The sequence below is a fragment of the Anser cygnoides genome, chromosome 4, assembly GCF_040182565.1.
Source record: "Anser cygnoides isolate HZ-2024a breed goose chromosome 4, Taihu_goose_T2T_genome, whole genome shotgun sequence".
NCBI lineage: Eukaryota > Metazoa > Chordata > Aves > Anseriformes > Anatidae > Anser > Anser cygnoides.
Genome location: NC_089876.1, coordinates 24068642 through 24086160, shown reverse-complemented (window position 1 = coordinate 24086160; position 17519 = coordinate 24068642). Strand labels below are relative to the sequence as shown.

Here is a 17519-nt window from a genome sequence, read left to right as displayed (position 1 = left end):
AACCCATAAATAAAATAGTAGTACTAAAAAGACTTCTCCCACCCCCTCAATACGTATCTGCAGTTCAATTCTACAAAGTGACAAGTTACTTTTGTCATATGTAAATTCTCCTACAATTATAACCAAATCTGTACTAATTTTAAGCTACACGTTTATCTCCCTGAATTACGTGTTTTTTTCTGCACTGATTGCTTTGCTACGGTGAGAATATCCTACTTGGGGTAACGCGGTACATAAAAATTTCACACCACAGATAAGTGTGATACGGTGATGTTACATCTATATCGTATATGTTATCTAGTGACACCGCTATTTAAAAATTCATACCTGAATACCACCTAAAATAAGAACTCTTCAGAGGCACGTTATTTATAGCTCTGTAGTTGTTGCAGCACGGTAAGGCTGCTGTTACGAAGAATCAGTAGGCATTACTTCCTTTCCCTGTAATTTTAGTACTTTTGCAGTAAGTGACAAAAACAAATACACTGTGTTGACTCCTAAGCATTTTTACCCTTCCTCCTTTCCTCCGGTCTATAAAGGTTGCATAAACCACAAATAGTTAGTGTTTATATTCTGGACTGCTTTGCCCTTGCACTAAATGAATTCTTCTCCTGGGGAATGGAAAACAGTAAAACTGCTTTAACTAGATTGATCTGTCCCTAACATGCTTTATTAAACACCGTACCCTTTAAATAGGCATGCTTTCCAAAATGCTTTATCATTGCAAAGTTATCTTACAATCAAGAAAGCAAATACCATAAAATTTACTCGAAATGGTAAGCTAACTACTCTGCAATATATGCAGTATAAAAGAGGAAAAATACTTCCAGTGAAGAATGGCTGACTTAAGCACTAAAAGGAGGTAAAAGAAAGAAACTAATACTTAACAAGAAAGATATTGCCTTGCCTAATTTTCCACCAACTGTTAAACACCTTTCACATTTAATAACAAATTGTAAGGTTTCATCTTTAGTAACAATAGGCAAGAGAAGAACACCAAAACATCTTTATAGACACAATAAAACCATTCTTTCTTTTAAACTAGGTACAGTTTAAGGCAGCTGAGCAGACAACTGCAATCATTGTAAAGCAACCTTCTGGTATTAGTTTACAGCACAACCTGGTTGACTTTCAATAGATTATTTCTTTCTTCAAGTTGTACATGCACAAACAAAAATGATATTTTTTGTCTTACAGCCTAAATATTCTTTACTGTTTCATCTCCCTCATCTATAGAAATACGTGGAAAGATCAGATAAGAGTGACAAGTAGCTTTAATTTTCACGGTTTTCTCCGAACTGGGACAGATTCTCAGCATAGCTAGACAGTCAGTTATCACTTCAAAATAATTTAGAAAGCATCCTGTAACATCACCATGTAATGGACATCACCTTATTCATAGCAGCAAGTTTTAGGTATAACATTTAAACCAGCAGTGAGTGCACGCACGTCTTTGCACTTTACTTATCCACATTGACTAAATAACATTACCTTTTAAAAAGGTCAGAGTAAACACACCAAAACCTGTTTATAAATCATTTTCTGTTTCGGATGCACAGCAACTGCTAGGTTTCTGAAGCATTTCAATCTAGGATAAAGGCTAGCCTACACATGCATGCCATCTGTAAACATGAAATAAAAACACATTGCTCACAATAGGAAAGTAATAATTAACCTGCACGAACTGCTGTCCGATTCATTTTCTTCTTCACTTGCTCTATCATCTGTTTCTTGTCTGTCAAGCCAACGTGCACCTCCACAGTCTTCTGCAGAGAATTCAAATGCAGGGATTTCTGAGGTGGATGCCATTGGCCAAGGAGATGAATTCTGGAAATCCTGTTGGCTAGACCTTCTGTAACCGACTGCTGTTAAAGGTAGGTTACCCGAATCTAAAAACTTTGTGCCACCAGTTGTTACATTTTGTCCTCTATTCCAGAAGTCTCCCTGGTGGCTTTCGATTGCGGAATTAGGGGCTGATGCCTGATGACCAAACCACCTCCATCTGATTTTTAAAATCTGCTTCACGTCAAACTCTTTACGAGAACCAGACATCCTTAGTGAGAGCCAGTGATCGTCTAGGCAACAGGGTAAGAAGCAGCACACATAAAAGAAGATTTGTGCACCCAACCAAGACAAGAGAAACACATGCTCTGCCCGTCTGTGGCAGGCAGAGATTCTACAGAAGGAGGGGGAAAGGACTGCATTCACACCGAAGCGGCTTCCTTAACCGTATGTCATTTCAGTACCAACAAAAGGCAACGGAGGATGAAAAATCTCGTGGTAAAAAGGGAAGGTGAAACAACCATCTCAATTGGGAAAAATGCTAATCGGTTTACCCTAAAAGCTCCGAGGCTGTTTCTGTTGCTCTCCTCTGACCATTAGCTTTCAAACACACCAAACAGTGTTCATTAAAGCCCTTTCAAGAGCTGAATACCACCCCCTCTTCCTAAACCACAAATGCACGTAATTCCTGTACTGCATCACACAATCTCTGCTTCTCTCGCTGTTAACTCTTGCTACTACGGGGGGTGGGGGGGGGGAAACTGCACAAAGCAATCAAAATTCTTCCTGCACTGCTGAAGAATAAACGCACAGAAAAGACTAAAACCAGCCCAAAATAACTGACTGTACTGAGGAGAAACTGAACTGGGTATTGAACGGGAAGAAGCTGAATGATTTTCTCCTGTTACGGGACAAGCACTAATTTAAAAAAAAAAAAAAAAAGGTAAAAGAAAACAATAAAAGAACAGCCTGGAAGGCTCAAGGGACTGATACTGGGTTATGGAGCCTTTCATCTTGCTGTGCTTCGATTCAAATCTAGGTCTGCAGTAACCCAAAATTTCTCACATTCTGTTTCTGAAGCGAGCGAATGGTTGCCATTCACTTGCACATCACTGAAAGAAGCAGCAACCAAAGCCAACTGGTCACTGTCCAAGACACCAGAAACACCCCCTGCAAAATAGCCAGCAGAAGACCTTTGCTTCTTTCTCATCGCATGGAGTCAGCTGTTTCAGATCAGGATAAAGACACTGTGACAAAGGAGGGAAAAAGACGTACGTGTACTTCTGGGACAGAATTCCCACTAGGCGGTCTGGGTATGTAATGTTTGAAACTATGCAAATATGTTTTCACTTGAATGAGGAAAAATCAAGTCAAAAGGACAAAATACACAACAACCAATTTATATTTCCTCTGAAAAACTAGCCTGTTTCCTCTATGACATATGGAGCTAGTTAGGTCTAAAATGCTGGGACTCGTTGCAATCACACGCTAACAACAATTTCAGAATGCCAAAGACACTGGATTTCATCAGTCCTTAATGGACAGAACTGCATTTTCGATCTTCACAGTTCAGCTAGTCTGTTCAGATCTCCAGGATACAAATTCAACAAGTTTATAGGAACTGCTTCTTTTCCATCCTTTCCCCTTACCATCAGAAGTGGAAGTTACTACCTCTCAGATGAGCATTACCAGCTACAATATATGCTTCTCTGATCTTGTGATTAGGATTTGTGTAGGGTTCTTTAGAACAGCTTATACGCAGAGCCCATGTGAAAACGTAAATAGTGCCCAATTTTACCACCCAAAAAGCAAACACTCTGCTTCATGTCAGGAGAAAAACATGCTATTTTCTTGGGAACAGCAATGCTGAAAGGGCTAGTTTTAACCTCAAAAGCTCACCCACCATTACTCAGAACATAATTATTTATGAAACTGCTTCTCACAAAAGCTATCAAAGCTCATTTCTACAGAAACAGTGTTCCAGCTGTTCTCTACAAGAGATGCTGAATTTCAAAGTTTCTACCTTGCTAACATCTTGGTCTACCAGAAGGTACGTACCATGGCCTTTGCAGCATACCCAGAGAACAGTTAAGGGTAACCCAGGAGGTGAGATGATCAAGTAAATAAATATATGATGTTGTAGTCATCTTCGCTGGGGATTTCATGTAAGCACAGTCAAACGTGGAAATATTTTAGAAGGATAATAATTTAACATAGAAGCATAAATCTGCACACATGTTGAACCGAAAAGATATGAAATGCAGTCCCTATCCATCTTGTACAGCTATGCAATTTTCAAAAGCTTAAGTGCAGTGTTCCAACACTTTGTGCAACTGCAAGTTGGGTGAAACTACAGTACCTTTCAAGAAGAATTAACAAAATGGCATCTTTATTTATCCTCGCCTTACGTTTTGTGTTGGTGTTTGGTGTTCCCCAAAGGTGGACAAACAGGATAAGCGACTGGTGTATTTGTTAATGTTCACCATAGTAGTAGGTTTTTAATTATCTGTTTAACAATAAAAAGTAAATTTTAAATACCTTTACTTCTGCTGGTATGGTAAATCCATTATACATAAGGACTGACCTGAATTTTCTTTCTTGCATAACAGACTCATTTGAAATTCAAACTGTCCCAGTAAAAGTCTACTACAACAATGGCAGATTTGCCAATTCTGGTGCTTTTTCAGCACTTTCTTATGACTCACTGGGAAACACAGCCTAATTATTGCTTTTTTCCAGCTGTGCAGCTATGGGCTCAAACAGAGAATAGAAAAAACAAGATGTGTGGTAGTTTTAAAAGATGAAAAACAACTTTTCTATTTTCTTTAATTTTTCTAGATTATACAAACTCCTGTTCCTCTATACACTCTCCCAACTTACAGTTTTAAAGTACATTTTTATATATATAAAAATATTTTCTGTTTCATATGAATTAGATACAAGCTTGTATACAAAGAAGGACAAAATGAGGCAAGTGGCACTTAATTCTTCAGTGTGAATTGGTAAGATTGCTCAGGAATAATTGAGGTCCTCTTCTTGTTCTCCAACAATTTTTCTTATTGTGACTATGATAGATTTTATAAGGTCCCCCTGCTGGCAGTTAACAGACTTCTGAGGAGATCTCAAATGAGTTGGTAGGACCACTGCTTACTTGGACCACCTTACCTCTGACATCTTTTCTGGTTGTGGGTGCTCACAGATCCAAACACTCACACCCAGCCTATATCTGCTCCCACCATAAATCTTTCTAATGCACTAAAACTTTCCTTAGAAAACTGCTAAAAAATAAGGTTGTATGACAGCGTCTTAATCCAACACAGCATATACAGACTTTGCAAGGATTCTAAAATATTTTTTTTCATTTACTAAGGCAAAATATGTTAAAATATGTTAAACTCGCAATAGTGCCAGTAAGTAACACCGAGAACATGGCATGGCAGCTTTATGAATTGCTCATTTCAATATTTTCAGAACAGTTTATCTACACAGAGATAGAGAAAGCAGAAAAAAAATCAGCAAAATTAGCTTTACTGACATTCTTTGATTTGCATATGATCTATTTATTTACACAAATGTTAAAGGAAAAATGCAATTCAGCAAATAGTTAATACAGTAAAAATGTTGCCTAAATTTTATTTCCAAATATTCAGACATACCTAAGTGCATCGCTGGGCTATGTATAAAAATTATTATTTAACTTATTAGATCTAAGTGCTTTTACTCATTACAACTTCTCCTTTTTCACTAGGAAGTCAGATAAATTCTCAAATAAGCAAATACATCTATTGAATACATTTTTGTGGCGTTTTTAAGATTTGAAGCTCAACATCACTTTTCATGGCAACATTTTTACTGTTACAGCTACATTTTGGCTTCAAAAACCTATTGCCATCCAACTTCAAGGCAACTCAGATACAATATTTGTCAAGGTATATATTCTGTCAAGTTAATTTAAAACTAACAATTTTTAAATTGGAGATCTAGGGAAATAAAGGCTCAGCTAGTCCTTATACTAAAGGCCTAGATATTAATGATCCTTTTAAGTGCCAATTAAGAACGAACATGTCAAAATAATTAAGTCCTTGTTTTGACTGCAGGAGAGCTGTTTCTCTCCTGAAAAAAAAATACTTTACTTCTCAACAAAAGCATTACATAGAAAAAGATAAATCTGAGACATAACTAGACTTGTTAAGAGGTAATGAGGTACTATATTATTGCCAATGTTTAAGATCCTAGATACTTATTCTGAAGCATAAGAATGGCTCATTGACCGTAAGATGTTCATCAATTAATCAAATGCATACTTACAGCAATAAAAGACGTTCAAAATTTAACACCTTTTAAAAAGGTATTTTAAAATTTAAAATATCTGGAGGCATTAAAATAACTGTCTGAAGAAAATTGCTATAGACAAACCCTGGTTTTGCAATTCCACTTTTAAGTATGATTATGTTAAAAGAAGTGTTAAATGTTTCCTTTTTCTGTGTTCCAGTCCAAAAATTATAGAAATTGATGAACAAAGACTTCAGAAAGATAGTTACACTCATGCTCTGTGATCCTATAAAGCAGTAACTACTTCCTATACCAAAGTTTTTGTAACCACAAACACTTCTGATTCATGTTTAGGTGAAAAGTCCCTTACAGCTGCAACAGTGTAATTCATACAGGAGGAAAAGAGAAAACTACTACAGCTACTGGCTGTACTGACTATATGTATTTAAAGTCATTGTTCTGACTTGCAGAAATGAGCTGCTGCCAAATTCTGGGCACTGCATGGCAACTTTCTGCCACTTAGCACTACACATCCCCCTCGAGAGGTACAAGCCATATGTTTAGAAACACTGCCTTCACAGCACACAGCTTTACATTAGCATGAAAAGACCTGTACAGAGCAACAGCTTGTTTTGCAGTTTTATTGAAATAGAAAGGAAAAAAATGGACACAGATTTCCATACGTTATAGAAGACTATGGTTGTCAGATCCTAGATTTTTTTGGCTCAAGCATCATAGTGGTTCACACAGAACAACAGTTGTGACCCAACACATTTACATTTCTTTAACCTTCGAACATTAAACATCGGTTTCTGTCTAAGTGACACCCAAGCACTATCAAGAACTGCACCATTTGCAAGTAAAAGTAATGCAGAGCTAATCCTGAGTAACACCACAGTAAGCACCCTGAAGCCTATTCACTCTCAAGTTTGCACTCCAAGTACATCAGGTGTTTTTTCAGTTAAAATTCAGGTATAACACAAGATGGACAACACTATGACATGTCAATCCCCAAACTCATAAAAGTTTTCTCAACCAAAAGATTCAAAGTCACACAAAGATTAAGAGAAGCAAAAGATTCCCAGTTGGTACTCTCCAGGAGCACTCATACAGCTGATTCTAATGAAAACAAGGTAAAATCAGTCTGGAAACACTAACACTCCAGCACAAATCATCTCTTCTAGAAACCTCACTGCTACGGACAAGTTCTGCAAAATGCTGTTCTCCAGCTATTTCATACAACGATAGAATACCCCAAGCTGGAAGGGACCCACAAGGATCATCGAGTCCTACTCCTGGCTCCACAGAGGATGACCTAAAAATCAAACCATATTTCCGATAGCACTGTCCAAACACTTCTTGAGCTCTGGCAGGCTCAGTGCTGTGACCACTGCCCTGGGGAGCCTGTCCCAGTGCCTGACCACCCTCTGGGTGCAGAACCTTTCCCTAACACCCAGCCTGACCCTCCCCTGCCCCAGCTCCATGCCGTTCCCTCGGGTCCTGTCGCTGTCCCCAGAGAGCAGAGCTCAGCGCCTGCCCCTCCGCTCCCCTCGTGAGGGAGCTGCAGGCCGCCATGAGGCCTCCCCTCAGCCTGCTCTGCTCTGGGCAGAACAAACCAAGGAACCTCAGCTGCTCCTCGTACATCTTCCTCTCCAGACCCTTCACTACCTTGTCTTCTAAACTTCATGTGATTGGTGATTGCCCAGCCCTCTAATCTGTCAAGATTTTTCTGCAAAAGCTCTCTATCCTGAAGGGAGTCAGCAGCTCCTCCCAATTTAGTGTCATCCCCAAACTTAGTATGAATTTGAGTCCTGCATCCAGATCAATTATAAAAACATTGAAGAGAACGGGTCCTCGAACAGAGCCCTGCAGAACGCCACCAGTGACCAGCCGCCAGCCTGATGTAACCTCATTTATCCACAGCAGGATACTGTGGGAGACAGCATCAAAAGCTTTGCTGAAATCCCAAAAGATTGCAACTATTAGCCTCCGTTGGTCAACTGGGTGGGCAACCTTGTCATAAAGGAAATCAAGTTAGTTAAGCAGGATTTTCCCCTCATGAACTTGTTAACAAGTCCTGCCAAAAGGAAAGCCTTTCTTTAGTACCAGTTTATGAAGGTATTGCCTAATAAAGCTACAAAAGGCCATATACTACCATTAAAAGAACAAGGGAAACCCAAACAAAATCACATGGTGGTGGTTTCCTGTTATCAAGGTAATACAAACATGGGCAAGGTCACCTCTGACGATAAATCTGCAGACCAACTGAAGGTAGGCAAACTAATTTGCAGGCAAACTAGGGAAGGTATTTTTACATTTTTCCAAGACATCAGCAGCTTTATTTCACCACAAAATCTTGAGTTTCCCTCAGACACCCACAGGAAAAATCAGTAAAGAACACCACTACCAGTGTTGTCAATAAAGGAGTGGATGCTTGTTCAGCAAAATATTACAGGTGCTCCCAGTTTGGTGTTAGGCCCCATATAGTGAACTACCAGATTTTAACACAATAAGAAGAAAGTACGTGTGCATGTCATCAGGTAATAGAAGATAACACTCCATGACAGTCTATATAAACTTCAAGTACTACATAGATGTCTGTGGGCAAAAAGTTTATTTAAACGTCAAGCTACACAATGCCACAGTTGCTGAAGCAAGGCATTTCAAGACACAGATGTAAACATCCTAAACAAATGATTTAACACTGAAAGACACCTCAAGAGACTCACTGTATCTTTCTCATTGAGGACTTCTGCTTAATTAGTAGCTTCAGTTAACAAGCCCCTACTCCCCCACGAGACAACAGGCTGCAAAAGGGATATAAGGATATCATGGTTTATTATATTCTTATAAAATAAACACTGTGACCTCATTTGGAATTTTTTTTTGTGTACAACTGTAACTCAAAAATAGGATGGCAGAATACGAGGTTCACAGAATTCCAGCACAAATGATCAAAGTACAAAAGAAACATCTCACTAAAAGACAATGCTTATGAGAATCATATCAGTGGCTGTAAGAATCATATTAATGTCTCATTAACACGAAAACCAGAACTCGTCTTTAAGTTGAAGAATTATTGTTACACTTGTTATACGTAGTGTTACACAAGACACACATGACATGACCCAATTGTGCATAGCATCACGGATGTCAAACAGAATCTTGCAATAAAAGTCTTACCACTGTTTTAAAAGCTGTAGTACTCAAAAGTCAATTAATCTGCAGTTTTTCTACATTATAAAAGTAGAACTACATTTAAAAATGGGATGAACCTCTCAGAAGGAAAAAAAAGCCTCTGAAATTCCACCACTAACTGATTCTACTATTCTCTTAAGCACCCTGAATTTACTTTTCCAATGTAGTCAAAACCGAATGGTAGCCAAGGGTTTGTTGGGGATATGAAGGTCAAAGGCAGCCTTGACCTGCAGTGACCGTGAGATGGTAGAGTTCAGGGTGGTACCAGTTCCTGAGAGGAGGGAGTAGGGCAAAACCCAAGATCATGAACCCGGACTTCAGGACAGCAGATTTAGCCTACTCAGGGATCTGCTGGAAAAAGTCCCACAGGATAAAGGCCCTGGAGGTAAGAGGGAGCCCCCCTCCTCATACTGACTTCACAGGACTGGCTGCTGTGACAATGAAAGACTTGTGTCTATTAATAACACCTTGAACGTAATCACACAAGTAACATGAAAGCGACATAATCTACCAAATGAGCATCCTAATTCCATTTGTGTACTCCCATAGAAAAGTGCCTTTATGGAATAAGAGCCTTAAAAGTAACAGCTGGACAGAAATAAATCATTTTGGTAAGCTCAAGATTGGGTAGATAGAAAACATTTTGATCTACTGCCACTTTGTGGTTGTGATCCTTACAAGTACTGAAGATGACTGCCAAGCATAGTAACTAGGAGTACAGGAAGAGAGGAGTTCAAACCATGAATTCCACAAAACTCATGGAATGGAAGTGTTGTTCCAGAACAGGATGTTCTCATCTCTGCTGCTAAATGAAGAATTCATTCATCTCTTATACAAAATAAACAAACGTAATAAATGCCTTACTTTCTAAACAAATACTTTAGAAGTATTCTTTCCTAGAACGTTACCACAAGGATACCGTTTGTGCACACTTTCTTCTCCCCCTTCCAGTATGGTATGAAATTTTCTAGGCTAACTCTAAATATATGAGATTTAACTCAATACAGCAGCACAGTGCAAAGCAGCAGTTTTCCAATTCAGCTTGTCAATGATGATTGCTCTTTATACAATTCACTGAACACAGATGAAGAAATGACTACACAAGAAATGCCGCAGAAAGAAATTATCTCAATTCCTTATGAAATATATGTATTACAGTGAAGATTTTTAAAAGAGCATTTAAATGTTATTCCAATTAAGGGCTAGTGAGGTGCATCAACACCAATCACTACTAAAAATCCTGTTTAGCTGCAGTAGACACACTAGCATCTGGCAGATGTATGTTACTAGAAAGGATTATTTTGGAGAATAGAAAACCCAACCCTTTAATCTTATTTTGCCATAATGAGTAACATTTACATCAGTAACTGTACATTTGAAATAAAGCACTGAAATGTGAAATCAATACCAGAGTGCAGTATTCTTAATCAAATAGTCCTAGATATTTAAACTGGATCATATATGTATTTGTTTATAAATACACAATAAAATGCCTTGTATTACTTGCTTTAATTACAAGCATCATATCTTGACAATAGGGTTTTCACATTACAATAAGCTTCACGAAGTCATAAAATCAACATGATTAAATTAGAGATGCTAATTAAAGGTTTCCATTGATTTTACCAGTGATTTGGCTCAAGGAAGTATTATTAGGAAAAAAATGCAGAACAAATCATGGTACATTTAATTATCCCCTTCACTCTAAAACAAAACTAGTCTTCCGCCTTGAGTCAAAGTTGCTTAAAATAATATGTATCTGAGGCACGTAAGGGAAAATATCCTTTAATTCTCTATTTGGATGCTATTTAATTTCAGATTAAATCATGTATCAAATCACCACATATTCCTAACCATAATCACTGATCCTACATAAAATTGCATGAAGATATATTTGAAGAACAGCAGTGGAATTTAACACCAATAGAAGTAATTCTCTTATTCTGACCTGAAAGAAACCCTACTTTTTGAATTTTGTGACCAGAAAGGAAATCTTAAACTATAAATAGATACAGTAAGTAAAGAGAAAATGTTAATTGCTGAATAGTGTTTATCAAATATACATTTACTTGAATCAACGGCAGTAAACAAATTGATCTGAGAATTGTAAAACTAGCCCAGACTGATTTCTTTTGCTCTCCCTTCTCTTTCTGCAGTTTTGTGCAGAAGTAATCCCCATTTTTATTTATTTTACAGTTTTACAGTTTTATTTACAGTTAGGTTCCCCACTTTTATTTATTTTACAGGCTATTCTAACGTTAACTCCTGTTCTCCTGGATGCTTCTTCTCACTTGGTCCCCTCACCCACAGGCACACAGATCCCTCCCAACCTGACACCCGACAGGCAGGACGAGCAAATCCTTTGCCATATTCAGACCCAGATGCAGACAGGCTTATCAGCTGACAAGTCAGGTAATATTACTTATTCAGACTTCCCTACTTATCCAATATTTTCAATACCTTTCAGAAATTTAAACATGTGAAAAGCTCGGTTCTGTCAGAGTTTGCCTGAAACTGGCAAATAGACACACAAGATATTAGGGAGGAATTGATAAAACAAAAGACATAAATCCAGCTTGTCTCGGGAACTTGCAGGCTCACAAGCTTCCTCCTTACCTTGGAATGGCTACATATCACCTAAGCCTAAGATTTAGAAAGAGAGTGGAACAGAAACCACTGTGTCTGACATTGTTGAAACACAACAATGAGCTCCTACCTTTCCACAGCTGCATAAAACTAAAATGACCTTGAGAAAGAAAGCAACGATGGTAGAAGTCTAGGCCATCCATTAAACCTCCTAATCATTAAAGCACTTGCCGAGTCAACTGTTTAGCTACCCCAAGAGGCACACCGACCCATCATCATAGCTGCCTCACCCCTGCTTTTACAGAATTCCTAATATATTTCCTATTCTACACAGAAAATGAGAACAAGGCAAGAGCAACATAAATTAACTGCGAGGAGGAACACAGGATACTAATCCAAACCGCGGGAGTACAAGAACCTTTGGTATTCCTAGGGACATTAATCCACTATCTAGGTGGCATGCTCAAAAAAGAGACAACTCTTGAAGTCAGTTTGCTAAGCTGCCAGAGGGAAAAGGCATAATTGACAGAGAGCTTTCATTATTTGCTTACTGGGTATTTTTTTCTTTATCAACTCCATCTAAATCTTAAGGAAAATACAAAACTAACATATTGTACTACTGCATGTAGCTATCATTAGCTTTAGATAGTTTGCAATCACTTCATCTATCTTCCCCATTAGCTCAAAGTTCTAAAAATTCCTTATCTAGCTTACAGTATTTATATATAAAGTGTTCTCATTTATTGAGTTTATACATTTCCAGAAAATAATGTTTGAATATTTACAGAAATTATCACAATCTGTTTTAAGTGCACTTGTTCTTCAGTCTAAAAGCCAATTTATTATGCAAAGGTGCAACTTAAATTTGTATTTGTTAATGAAAAAAATCTATCAGGAAGTGAGAGCAGTGAAGTTGTTACTTATCACTTGATCTGCCTACATTTTTATGAATGCATAGATTAATTTTAGTTAATTACTTTTATTTGTTTGGAAAATACTTCCAAGCCGAAAATGGTAGTTCTTGGCGAAGAGCATGCCAAGCCTTATCAAGTTACGATAACATCATTAACTGCTCTACTTTCATAATGTTTTAATTATAGTCTGAATACATAAGCTCGTGATTATATTTACATCCAAAATAGCATTTCTCTCACTGCACATAGAAAAGCAAGCTTTAAAATTTGGTTTTATCTTTGAAAATGACTGAGCGATCATTTAATATTCAAAAGCAGTTGTTTTTAGACTGTCAGAATACATTTTCGAATATCTACCCGCCAAATGCATTTTGCTTATACTGTATGCAATGAATACTCACTGCAGAATATTTACCTGGAATGGCAAACATCAGGCTAATAGCTTATTTGCACAAATGACAATGTAAATTGTCTGCTCTGACAACAAATAAGAACTTGCATGCAAACAATCCAATTGCCAAAACCACTGAAAAAAGGTAGACTTTCACATGAGCTTCTCTCATTTCTCCTCACTGCATACATGCTACTTGTTAATATGGTAATTCAGCCATATTTCATTTCTACCTGTATTCTTTACAGCTCAGGTTAGTAAACCTCTCTGAACTCGATTTGTTTCTTACTGTACATTGTACCTAGCCCACAGACTATGATTATTTTATCTGTTCTATTGGTATACTTTAGCTCGATTTTGACAAGTTCTGTTGGCTCTGAAATCGAGGCTACAATGGTGTGCATTTTTTAAATAATGAATTATACTGTTTCCCCTCAAATCAACTCAAATCTGTACTAAACAGATTATGTTACCATCTTCATCATGCCTATAAAACTCATACCAAAATGTTATCAGCATTTTCTCTTGAACTTCTTAAGATAGGGGAGAAAGGAGGGGAGGCAGAAGATATGAGACAGAAGACACACCAGAAAAAATACACCAGAAAATAATCTAGAAGAGATGAGGCAGCTCCCTTTTAAAAATTTTATTCTGAATAACTATGATTGCGTGACAGCTTAGCACACTTTGAAATAAATTTTAGATAGCAGGATGATACAAAGAATGAAGGAGGTGTTCTGACCACAGATTTTTCTTTTCTCCCCTTCTCTTTCTTCATTGCTCTTTCCCTTTTATAAACAATGTATATACAGCAAGTGGGTTCAAGAATGCCAGGAGTAAACAGGAGTCCTTAGAAACTGAAACAGCTAACAGTTTGATGGGTTGCAAGATCTCCATATTCCAAGCCATTACAGAAAAGCAGTTCCTGTAGCTGAGAATACAGCTGCCAATAAGCAACATTGAGCATAAAAGGGTTACCAGACCATAAGCAGATTACAGTACAACGCCCTTTCATTTATTCTGAAAACACTGTGTGAAACATATGGAAGCAGGAATAGGAAATCCATTTTGCTCCATCTAAGTCCAGCTTTTAAAATATATCACCTATTGATTAAACTGATGAAAAGAGAAAAATGAAAAGAGGTAACTTCACGGAAACTAGCAGGAAGCAAATAGAGCAGAAATAGTTTAAAAATCAAAACATTTCACTCAACTGAAAACGTACAGCTGCAAATTTGAACTATTTTTTAATATTTCATGCTTAGCTTTTTTTTAGATTGTCGTGGTCCTTTTTCTATTATTTTTTACTAACTGCTATTAATACGATATTTCAGAAGAAGAAATATGTACCTCAGGTATTAAATAAAGTGTGTCCTGTAGAGTCCCTATCTTAAAGGTTTAAGTTCTAATTGGAACTGAGGTTGGAAAGGATGTTGGTTTTTTTTTTGTTTGTTTGTTTTTTAATTTTATAATCACTTTCCAGAACACTATAATCACAAAACAAAAATGATGAAACAAATAGTCATGGTTCTGGCCTCATAATGCCCAATGTTTCACAAAATTAATTAAGTTTTCATTTAATGTTGTCCTTTCCAATGCTACTTGCGTAGTGTTTTGCTAAGGTGAGAACTGCTTTATTGATGCAGACAAAAAGCCTAACTGAACAAAGAGCCTTCAATTACAACCCAAAGGAAATACTCAAGTAAAGATCATCAGAAACAGGACTGAAAGCACAAAATTGTCCACAGCACTATGTTACTTAGGTTTTCATTCTTTTTAGATAAGACATTCTCTCCTTCCCCCCAGTAAAGCCAAGTATGTGTAAGAATGAGAAACTCCTTACACATTTTCAAAGTATTTCCCACAGGTTCAACAGGCTGTAATCACACAAAACACTTGGACAAATTGCAGCTTTTTGAAACTGTAAGGGGTGACACTTCTCCAAGTTAAAAACGTATGTACCCCTTAGATAGGAAAACACTTAGAATATAGCTAAAAGGATGTCCAGAAAAATCAATACACTCTGAAGAAAAAAACTAATCCACCACTGTACACATAATACAGGACCACAGAATGTTTCACAAAATAAAAGTAGAATGGTGATTTAAGTGACAATTTCTTGAATTGTAAACCATCTCAAATTTCAAGCGAGTTTGTTAATTTCTTATTAAAGTTTTCAATAAAGAGTCAATACAAAGTACACTGATTATTTTGACAGAGTATTAACTAAGGCAGTAGGACAAGTCTATTTGGATGTATTTTAGAAGAGATCTAGACATTCGTGTGTGTTAAATTTCTGTTTTACAAATGCTTCCTGTACAATTTTATAAACAGTTTTCCACTAATTCTGAAAGTCTTAAGGATGTTCTTGGAAGAATCCAAGTTGCTATCCAAAAATTCTTCAAAATAAATCCTGCTGTCAAGTAGGACATCAGAATTTCAACATCAATTGTACTTACAGCTGAAGAGGTAATTCATTGGCAAAGTATCAATCTCTGAACAGACTGAAATCAATTCCTTTATCAACTTTACAGAAATTAGTCCTCTGGGAAAATGCCAGCATAGACCATAAAACAATTATTCTTCAGCATCGCTGCTTGATAGTTATTCGACCTTGCAGTAAGACACAAAGGCGTATTTCTTCTTCTTTCTTTCTTTTTTTTTTTTTTTTGAGTACATTTTGGCATTTCCTTTGAATTCTTTTCAACTTCCACGATCACTAAAGAAAAAGGTGCAGGTCAAGTCTAAAAATTCTGAAAATCTGGATGAGGCTGGCTATTTTTGATAAGTGAAGCTACCATATTTTGAACTATTGCAAAATAGTGAAAACAAAAAGCCTGTTCTCAAAGTAATTTTAGGGGAACCTTAGCAGTTTCAATCCTTTTTAAAGCTGTGAAAATTTTCTAAGTCATCTACAGTAGAAGATACCAACAAGAATATAAATTGACTGGGGGAAGGGAACAGAAGAAAAGGAAAAAAGAATGAAATGGGATAAAAAGCCTGACTGGAATTCAATCCTCTCAGTATTTTCTGTCTTTTGTTTGTGGTATTGCGCTGGTAACGAGTGGATCACTAACAAGGCTGAAGCAGTAAGAGTCCAGACCCAGATTAATATTCAGGCACAGGGAACGCTTAAGGAGTGGGTGCTGAGACACTCAGTAATACCAGGGTAGACCAGAAAGGTAGAACGTTTCTGGTAAGACCAGAAATTAAATAAGGCCTACTATTTCCCAGAAAATATGGCAGCCAGCCTGAAGGAAGACAGATTGACACTTATTCAAGACAGTTTCATTCTGATCTTCATAACCCCGTGCTTTTAACTTATCAGACCCGAATAAAGTCAGAGGAAGACTGAGCTTAAGCAGGTGCCTCTCAACTTCCACTTGGGCACCGTGTCTGCAGCAACAGGTACCAAAAGCATCCTTCCACTCTACAATACTGAAACATTTGATATGGATGACAGCAATGGGGAGCGAGAAACAGGTTCTTGTTTTGGTATTATCTGAGCCTGCATTGACAAAAAATGCACAGGAGATTAATATAACACCAAATTCTCTCCTGCAGTTGATATTGATGATTGCCACAGGTCGTGCAAGCAGTTTGACTGCTCACTACTTGCCACTATCTATATTACTTTGGCGATGCTAAATTTGGAATACACTACTTAAATGTTTAACAAGCATTTTCTTCTTCAGGACCTAAAGAAATAGGAATACTGAAGTGCTGTTTTGATCCATGTTTCAAAGTACTAGAGGCTTAAAAGGACGAATTCCATTTAGCCTGAATACTCACTATACTAACTAAAACCATGGTGGCTTTTTGGATGCACTGATGGTTGAGAAGTCAGCATTTGAAATGTGAAATAAGACTAATTAATTTATATGTCAGAAAATAGCAATCTAGAGTAAAAATACTGAAGTTCTCCTAACTGCCTAATATGAAACAATACACAAAAACGAGTGACCAAATTGCTCACTGTGTTCTTTGAAGGGACAGCGGATGGCAATGGACTCAGAACGTCCAAACCTCATGATATCTTAACTCAGAAGTGTGATGGCCAAACATGGGAAATGCTCAGAGAAAAATAAGACCTGTAATAACTACTACCAGAATTCTCAAGTATTTTGTCACCACCCTTAATAAAAGTTGCCTTGAGAGTTGTGTACTTCTTGACTAGAATCGTCTCAGCAAGCAGCCACAAGGGACACTGCATCTGGTGCTCAGCAATCACTCTGAGCTCAATTAACTTAAAGCAGACTTTCTGTTATTACAGCGTGTAGAACTGCAACATTCCTCTGGACTGCCTGCTTCTGGAAAGCTACGCAAAGTTTGCAGTTCCCCAAAATACACTATGCTGTGCCAAAGAGTTTGTCAAG

At 37.4% G+C, this 17519-nt stretch overlaps 1 protein-coding gene across 4 annotated transcripts in view; it reads right to left on the bottom strand.

Moving 5' to 3' along the window:
• KLHL5 (kelch like family member 5) overlaps positions 1-17519 on the bottom strand; it is a 57208-nt gene that overhangs the window by 36552 nt on the left and 3137 nt on the right. Inside the window, exon 1 of one of the 4 annotated variants that reach the window (XM_013186015.3) lies at positions 1676-2319. The exons of the other annotated variants lie outside the window; for them this stretch is intronic. Coding sequence (XP_013041469.3) covers positions 1676-2052 — 377 coding nt within the window. The 5' untranslated portion in view covers positions 2053-2319. Of the gene's footprint in view, positions 1-1675; positions 2320-17519 lie in introns of those variants that run through there. 4 annotated transcript variants of the gene reach the window in all.